Source organism: Bidens hawaiensis, unplaced genomic scaffold (assembly GCF_021521415.1).
Source record: "Bidens hawaiensis isolate Kalapana, Puna unplaced genomic scaffold, B.hawaiensis_p1.1 tig00009451_1, whole genome shotgun sequence".
Lineage (NCBI taxonomy): Eukaryota > Viridiplantae > Streptophyta > Magnoliopsida > Asterales > Asteraceae > Bidens > Bidens hawaiensis.
The window spans coordinates 209015-218102 of record NW_027491702.1 but is presented as its reverse complement, the minus strand read 5'-3'; the positions used below and the strand labels follow the sequence as shown (position 1 = coordinate 218102).

Genomic DNA, 9088 nt, shown 5'->3' with positions numbered 1-9088 from the left:
TGATCACGGGTATTTGAGCGACGATTGAGTACATTAGTTCTTGAGAAGAAGTTTATTGTGATGACGATTGAGCATGCCAATGATTGTAAGAAAACATAAAGAATAATGGGTAAGAGATATGGAACGAGGAAGTTTGGTTATTTTAATTTTTCTAATAATACACATAAATGATATATAACTATTAATCTCATTGATCTTGTAGTAAAATACTAAAGAGCGAATGATCATATTTTATACAAAAGTTAGTTTCAAATCCTAAACATTTATGAAATTAAAACGAAATAACCAAGTCTTTTATTTGTAAACTTAACACTAAAAGTGTCAAAAGGGGTACATGATAAAAGAAAATAATAATAATAATAATTAGGGGTGGCAAATATTGCCCGTTTGGTTGAATGAGTTGTAATAAAATGAATACAATAGGTCAGAATGAGTTAAACTAAAAAATTAAAGAATTGAAACGGGTCAAAACATGTTGACATTTCTTGAGTTTTTTTAATGGAACGAGAAAAACGGAAGAAACTTTTTTGTTTTTTTTTTACCTTTTTAGTTTTTTATTTATATTTCGAGTTATAATTTTTTAATTTTTTTTTGAATTTTTTAATGAAGAGGTTTCTGAAATCTCAATCCATTTTGACCCATTTAAAAAACCCCTATTAAAAATTTAAAAAAATAATTAAAAAGTTATAACTCAAAATATAAATAGAAAACTAAAAAGGTAAAAATGAAATTCCTCTGTTTTTCTCGTTTCAATAAAAAAGACTGAGAAATGTTAACCTATTTTGACCCGTTCAATTATTTCTTTTTTTTTAATTTGACTCATTCTGACCCAGTATATACATTTATAATAATGCATTCACGCATAGTAATAACAATAAACTCATATGTAATTAAATTTTAAATTATTTTATCTAATCTCAGCCGAAATTATCAAAACCATAAATAAAAAAACTTGAATAAAAAATAAGATGAAATAATAGGTGTTAGTTAATGGTCAATAGTTTATCCCAAAGAACACGCACAACAAGGAGAACATATGGATGAGATCGAACGGTGTAGAATGATGACCACGACTAAGACACCGATACAAGAAGTCGATGAATGTCGACACATCACTTTTTCACAGCCAATCAAAACTAGACACCAAATGCCCACTTGCCTTTTTATTCCCACCATTCCCATCACGTGACGTGGCCATCCATCTACAACTTTCTTTTTGTAGCAACACCTGTACCCCACGCATCAACACCTGTACATTCATTCACTCTTTCTTTTTAGCCGCCACAACCATACCAATGTGCCTAAATTGTCCAAATTCTTTGGATGGACACGTTTAACTAATGTTTCATAGCCTTACTGGTTATAGAACTTGCTGTTTAATTTGTGGGTGTCAATATAAAGATGTTTGTTAAGCTACAATACAATTTATATTATCTATTCATGTTTGATAATACAATTTTAAAACACCACACGATTTGTTTAATCAGTTTATTAAAGAAAATTAGCAAACGAGTCCAAACATGATAAAAAAATTTTAAAATAGACATTGATTGTTGATTTTTAGACAGTTTTCTATAATATTGCGGGACATTTAGAAGCAGGAATCAGTTATTAAAGAAAATCATCAAAATAGTCAAAACTGGAAAAAAAAAACAAAATAGACATTGATTTTTAGACCTTTGTCTTTAAAATTGAGGGACATTTAGAAGAGGGGCTCAGCTACGTCTTCCATGCCGTCTCAGCATAGGGTAATTAGAGTACTTCGACCGTTGACCGTAACAATCATATTGTGAAATAGATTAAAAGTTTAAGAGAGTTTACTATTTAAACAGATTAGTGGGTCAAGCAATTTAAATAAACAAAATATCTTGGGCTAAAATAGTTACTAATATTTTAGAAACAAAAAAAAGGTAATGCGGGGCGATCAAGCTATAAACACAACTATAATTTTAACATTGTCACAAACAAAAAACATAATATTTACATGCTCAACGCCTATAATTAAACATCCTTTGAACCTTTATTTCCTACATACAAAACTATTCCAACTTACGTTTCTTTATTTTCATATTCCCTTCCCATATTGCCCCTTCTATTTCAAATACTATCACCATTAGTATCATAACCCATAAGATACTTCTTTGTACACGACATAAACGCAAATCCACTCGCACAGGCCTTTGTAAAAGCACTAGTGCTAGAAAATTAAGAGGGGTTGGGTAAATATATAAAAGTATAGAGGGCTGACTGACTGCATTAGTATTCTATCACTAGTCCACCCATTGGTGCATTGGTGCTCTATGGGGTATACCCTTCCTCCTCTTCGCCGCCCTATGGCAGGAGGCCGTTGGAGGCGGCGTTGACGGAGTGAAGTTGAAGGCTCGGCCATTGTTATGACTACTTCGGTAACGTTTGTGGTTGCTGCTGCTGTATGAATCCTCTGAATCGGACACCGCCATCATTAAATGCTTCTTTTCGGGCGAAATCTTCCGATTTCGATCAAAATCCTTAGATGTCCCAACAATCTGCACCGATTAATGAAATTTAATCATCAGTAAATAGCATTACCGAATTTGATATTTTCATTCAATTTCTTATTCAATTTCAATAATCATTCAATACCACGTTAAAAACACAAATCTTTAATTTTTATTGTTCTGTATATTATATAATAAATAAAATAATGAGTCACACGTGACAACTTTTCAGATTTGTGGGCTATCTAGTTGGCACGTGCCGATTTTTGAGGAAATCTAGATTTTGATTTCACCTTATTCTCTTATGGTGTATAAATGACATTACACCATAAATCTCTACTTGTTTTGACAATTTTTTTTTACAAATAAATATATGATATGTTATTAAAAATAAATATTTTTTAAATAAAAAAAATTATTTAAAGCATGTATGGGATTAAGTTTGAAAATGCTTATCGGCTTATTGTCTTTCCCAAAAATCAATTTTGAAAAGCCAGAATTAAGGGTTTTTAGAAACTGCTTTTTAACCTTTTTAAAAATCTAAAATAAAAAAAATTTTTGTGATTGACACACATATTAACGGCATTTTAAAAACACCAATCAGCAATTAAACATTTTTCAAACTCAATCCCAAACATGACAAATTTACCTTGCAACCGAGTGAGCAGAATCGGAACGAGTCGAGAAGGCTCCGCTCGCACACTTCACAGGTATTCGTCACGCCTTTACCCGGACGCGGCTGCGGCCGTTCGTTCAAGAACACAACTTTCGCACTGTTAATAATGTAAGTCTGAACACAACTTATATCCAGATACTTCTGGATCTCAGAAACCCTAATCACATCATGATACGACGACCTCCGTATCTGCAAATCAATTAACCAAAATGGTCAACGGCAGATGATTAAAGTCAAAATTGGAATAGGAATAACACATTACCTGGATAGCGCGATGATCCTTGTGGTGATTGAGACAGAGCGAACACAGAGGTCCGTTGATGCAATCCAAACAGTACATATTGCATTCGGACTTGTGCGAATCAGCGTGCAATTTGCATTGAACGAAGAAGCTTTCTCGAAGCATCGGTTTTAGCCACGGTGGCCACTTTTGTTCTTCATCATCAGGTCCTCCAGCACCCTACATTATTATTATTATTACCATCAAAACCCCAAATTAAACTTCAAATCAAAACACATAATTAAATAACATTTACCATAATCCGTCGATTCTTGGGTTTGATTTCACGGACGAAGGTGGTTTCTTGGTGGTCGATCGCCAGTTTGACTGATTGAACAGCAACGATTCTAGAGAGAGAGAGAGTGTGTGTAGAGAGAGAAAGTGGTGAGAATTAGAGGCTGCGAAGAAATGAGAGGGTACTTGTAGAAGAAGCTTGTGGGGGTGGGGGGGGGTGGGTGGGGGTGTGGTGTGGGGGTAGAGGGGTCGTTCTTATCTGCTCACACAATTAATGTAAATCAACGGACCGAGGCTAGCTCCGAAGCTGAACCTAGTGAACAAAGGATGCAAGGAACCGGACCTGTTTACTTTTGTTTTAGGTGACATGTGTTTTATTGTATTAATTCTGTGGTTTGATTTGTTTTTTTAATATGGTGTGTTGTTTTGGTTGGTGGATTTATTGATTCTTTTTATATTTTGGTTTTAGTTTTTTTTTTCTTGGACGAGTTTTTACCTTTATGTTCTTTGGGAATGACCAAAGCATAATTTACATGGTCAAGATTGTTTTTGAGTTATGACATGTATCAAGATCTTTATGTAATAAACTATGAAATCTGTTAAGTGTAATGCATTTTTTAAGGTTATCACAATGCATAGATGATTGAGAATTTTGGATTCCAACAGTATTTGGTTTGGTATTTTTAGCATTGGTTCGTCATTGTTTTACTCGTTATAATAAAGGAGAATGACTCTTCAAAATTATGAGAGGTTCTCTTTATTTTTCTTCTTTTATATGTTGTAATTGCTTTACATAATAACTAGGTGTTATCCCGGTACGTTGCCCCGGTGTACCTTCATTGTAGTTGTTTCTCTGTTTAGCTAGGCGGGCGGTTGCGTCGGTGTACCTTCGTTGTAGTTGTTTCTCTGTTTAGCTAGGCAGTGGGTGCGATTTATTAATTGTTACAAAAGTTCCTTCCATTTATAGTGCTATATTTAGCTAGGCAATTTGGCTTACGTTTAACACCAACGCTTATCGTCTATCTCTCACCTTGCAACAATCGCGCCGGTCATACGATTCAAACACATAAAACATAGTATGTATAATAACGTTACCACCAAACCACCTTTTTCCATTACTTGGTTTAGTAAGAAATCTATAAATACAAAAATCTATTTCTATTTAAAAAAAACTCCCAAAATTGAACCAATAAAAAGGTTATGAGCAGAGGTTCAAACTCATGGCCCGTCAGTTGCTACAAGACTACACTACCACCACACCAACTTCCATGATTGTAACTTTTGTTGCTTTCAAATATTAAATACTAAAACATATTTCGAAATATTAAAAAAAAAATAAACTTATGTGGCACATGGCAGCCACTTATTGGAATTCACCAAAATCACTGTAGCAGCAAGTTTTCCTTTAATATATAGTACGATGGCCAAGGCTACAACATATGTATCCCTTAAGACGGATTTTTGTATTCCTTGTGATGTTTCTAAGTTAATTCCAAGATTCAGACAATAGGAACAACTTGCGTCGGTAATCAAGATAATTTCGGTGGACTTTTGCTTTAACATTTTAACGATAGGTGTGGAATCACGCATAAATGACTCATTTTTCACTACTCTACATATTATACATAGACCAAAACGCATAGGCTCATTGTGTCTCTGTTTGAAGCAACATTTTAATCTTATAAGTCTCAAGCCCTGTCATAATGTTTTCAGCCTACTTCACTCGTTAAGCATGTTGGTTTGATGCAACCAACTTCATGCATTCTTATTACACATTTTAAGTGAAGGTATTCCAATTGCTTTCTCTTTATAAATAATAATTTTATGTCACATGGTTTGAAATATGCTTAGAAAACTTATAGAACGATTAACTACCAAAAAATTTGATTGATACCAAAAGAAGAACGCATAATCCGTGACATTAATCGTTGAAGTTTTGTCAACCTTTTGAAAAGTTGATTTATCACACTATTTAAGCAAGAACTATTCCCAAACATCAACGAGTCTCTTACTCACTAAACCACTAAAGCTTTATGTTACGTAAGTGATCTTTAACTCGTTAAACGCACATCAGGGAAAGAATAGATGTTTGTGAGACTCTTGTAACCATATTCATACTTATCGTGAAAGATTAGTGAATAAGATATGTTTTGAGGCTTACTGTGGAATTCGTATTCGCACTTATATATATTTTCAAGTGGAGATCTTATAAAAAAAAAAAAAGTTGTGAATGTTCTACATGGTATTACCAGATAAAGAGACTATGATCATTGCCAATAAATAATTAGTACGAAATTATTGGTGATTAGTGTTAAACTAAAGTGAGACAGAGAAATGATAATCATTATCTTTATTGTGAAACGATCATCTCTACTTTTATATAAAGTATGAATATATATATATATATATATATGAAGAGGTATGTACCCGCCTCAACACCAATCAAGGCGGGTCAACCCACAAGATAAAGACATTAAGGCACAAAGCCAAAACCTAGGCGCATGGCGCATGCAAAACATGCTCAGGCATCACATGCTCTTGCACATCACATATGCTCGCGCGTCGCATATGCGCCCGGCGCACCATCGCGCGGCGCATATCACACGCTCGTCCATATCACACTTGCGCATGAAATATCTGCGCGTGAGAATAAAAAGAAGACTTCGCGCATCCTCAGGATGGGCGCATATCACACGTGCACATAATCAACCTCGTCCTTATCCAAATCAGGATTAGGGCAACCTTGATTGTGCACGTCAGACAATCTTCCAGAAGGCATCTTTTTAAGGAGTAAGAATATGCTGATGTTGACAACGGCCAAATGAAAGGTCGACAACTCAGCATGACACATGTGCTACCACGTGATTACAACCAACGAGAAAGCGCCAGGTGTCCCAGAGGGCACGTGGCGCAGTGCGATTGGAGGAGGCCAACGAGGTTGAGCCCAACCAGTAAAAACCCTAGCACTATAAATACAGCATCAACTCCACTTTGATGACACATTCATTCACACTCAATCATTGACAGTTACAAGCAGTGATATCACATTCAATCATATTGAATTATATTCACTCACAGTCAGTTACAGGAAAACACACAGTCACACAAATCAAGAGTATTCAGCGATTCAGCAATACTCTTGAGATTCACTTACATACAACATTATTATCTTCTCCAAAAGATACTGATTCTCACGCCGGAGGGTTACCCCAAAGAGGACCCCTCTGTCCCTTTCTGAGGGGTAAGTAATGGCGCTGTTCATTTTGTAGGTGGAAGAACTCGGATCCAGAAGAACCATCGGTGAAATAGTTTAATCACACCCGAGGAAAGTAGATCTGCTACCAGTGAGTAGATCCACGTTTCTTCATTGGCGCCATCCGTGGGACACGAACCCACGACCACGTTACAAACGGCAATCAGATCTCATCCAGATCTAAAAAAATTCAATCACCATGGTTTCTGGAGTTCGTAACGTTGATCAAGCTCTGGAGGATATTGAACGTGAGGGTGTTAACGACGGACAGCAGGTTCTGAGGGTTCCGCGTGATTCTACGCGTACCACCAGCAACCGTCCCTTCGTCACAACCCCTCACGGCCAGACTGAAACTCCTCCAGACGATCACACGTTACAAAATTTGGCCGGCGCGAAGCTGAAGGGACCAATGGGTCCAGAAAATGAAGCAGACGATCCGAATGAATGGCTCATAAATGAGCAGCGGCGTCTGATGGAAAAGTACACTGAAATGATCAAACAGAAGAAGCTAGCCGACCAAACACAAAGGCAAGCGATGGAGAAGCAGCCCACAAAAAGGCCGCGCGCGCCGGAAGAAGGGCATTCTGTTCACACTGCACACACAGAGTTCAGTGATGAAGAGGTGCATAGCATGAGAAAGACAAGGGATACTCATGCAGGAGGCTCGCAGCTCCGCGCGCCTGTGAACATGGCGCCAGGAGCCAGAGCAGATCCGGATCTGCACATGCCATACAGCCCACCGGTCAGAGGGCAAGTGGACGTAACCACACCCTACAGACCAGCCATCCTGGTAAAACACTCAAAGTTTACTGCGCGCATCGCGCAGGCTCCCATCCAGCACAAGACCAAGATGCCAAGTGGTCTGGGGAAATATGATGGCACGACAGATCCAGATGACTTTTTGCAAGGTTTCTATAACACGGGAAACCTAGAGAGCTGGACGATGCCAACATGGTGTCATATGTTTGCCCGCTGCCTCACGGGCGCAGCGCGAGTATGGTTCGAGAGCTTGCCGACAGGGCAAATTGATGGGTTCGAGGAACTATTAGAAAAGTTCCAGGCCCACTTCGTACAGCAGCGCAGGCACACGCGCGATCCTGATGACATCATGCACTGCATCCGCAGGAATGATGAAACGATTGAAGATTACATCACTCGTTTCAATCAGGAGTCCCTGGCAATCGGGGGCATAACTGAGCAGCTCCTGCGCGTGGCCTTTATACAAGGCGCGCGCAGTGATCAGTTACGACGAGCTCTCGTAAGCAAAGATGGTATGCCCACCACGTGGGCCAAGTTAATGGAGGCATCGCGAGTTTTCGCGAGAAATGAGAAACAGATTGCCCAAGATAGGGCAAGAGAAAGAGCGCATCAGGCTGAATCACCGCGCAGCAAAGAGAAGAGGGCCAAACAGAACTCTGTATGGTCCAGGCTGCAGCCAACAAGTTTTTCTTCCGCGGAAAAACAAGCGCAACCAAGCTCACCCCAGCCCCAAAAGGATGCTCGTAAACACGGGGAGGGTGACAAGAGGGAGGGCGGCAGAGATCCTAGCAGACCTCTGCCAAGAATATGGACTCCCCTCACTAAAACACCTTCACAGGTGTTAAGTACTGAGAATGTCCAATTCAAGCCTCCCAAGCAACTACACTACAAGGGGCCGCAAAACAGTGGTAAATATTGTGAATTTCACAGGTCCCCGGGCCACAACACCGACGCATGCCATCATTTAAAGGATGCGATCGAGAAGGATGTAAAGTCTGGCAGGCTGGCTCACTTGGTAAAAAACCAAAGAATAGAAGATGAGCAACCGGAGGGAGCCTCTGCCAGCAAGAAGTACAAAAGAATCTGTGTGGCTGAGGGGGGACGACAAGGGCAGACGTCAAGAAAGAGAAGCGCGCAAATTCACGGAGATTGGCGCGAGCAGCAAGTCATCTTCCCAAGAATCAGGGGAGGCCCTTCAATAAGCAGTCCTCTCGTTATTACCACACACATTGCTCATTACGAAGTGTCAAAGGTCCTGGTGGACACTGGAAGCGAATCTGACATTATGTATGAGCAGTGTTTCAGAAAGTTAGACCCGGCAGACCAAGCTCGGCTCGAAATTGTGAACGCACCAATCTGTGGTGTCTCAAATGAAATCATACATCCCCTAGGCCAGATTCAATTTGAAC

General features: G+C 38.8%; 1 protein-coding gene across 1 annotated transcript; it reads right to left on the bottom strand.

Annotated features, from left to right (window-relative positions):
• Positions 1–2270: 2270 nt before the first annotated feature.
• On the bottom strand, positions 2271–3805 carry LOC143532515 (protein RGF1 INDUCIBLE TRANSCRIPTION FACTOR 1-like). The gene is made up of 4 exons (XM_077027552.1): positions 3690–3805; positions 3416–3613; positions 3127–3342; positions 2271–2525 (listed from the first exon to the last, which is right to left on the bottom strand). Exons 1-4 carry the CDS (start codon positions 3690–3692, stop codon positions 2271–2273), a joined length of 672 nt encoding a protein of 223 aa, XP_076883667.1. The 5' UTR covers positions 3693–3805.
• Between the last annotated feature and the right edge of the window lie 5283 nt (positions 3806–9088).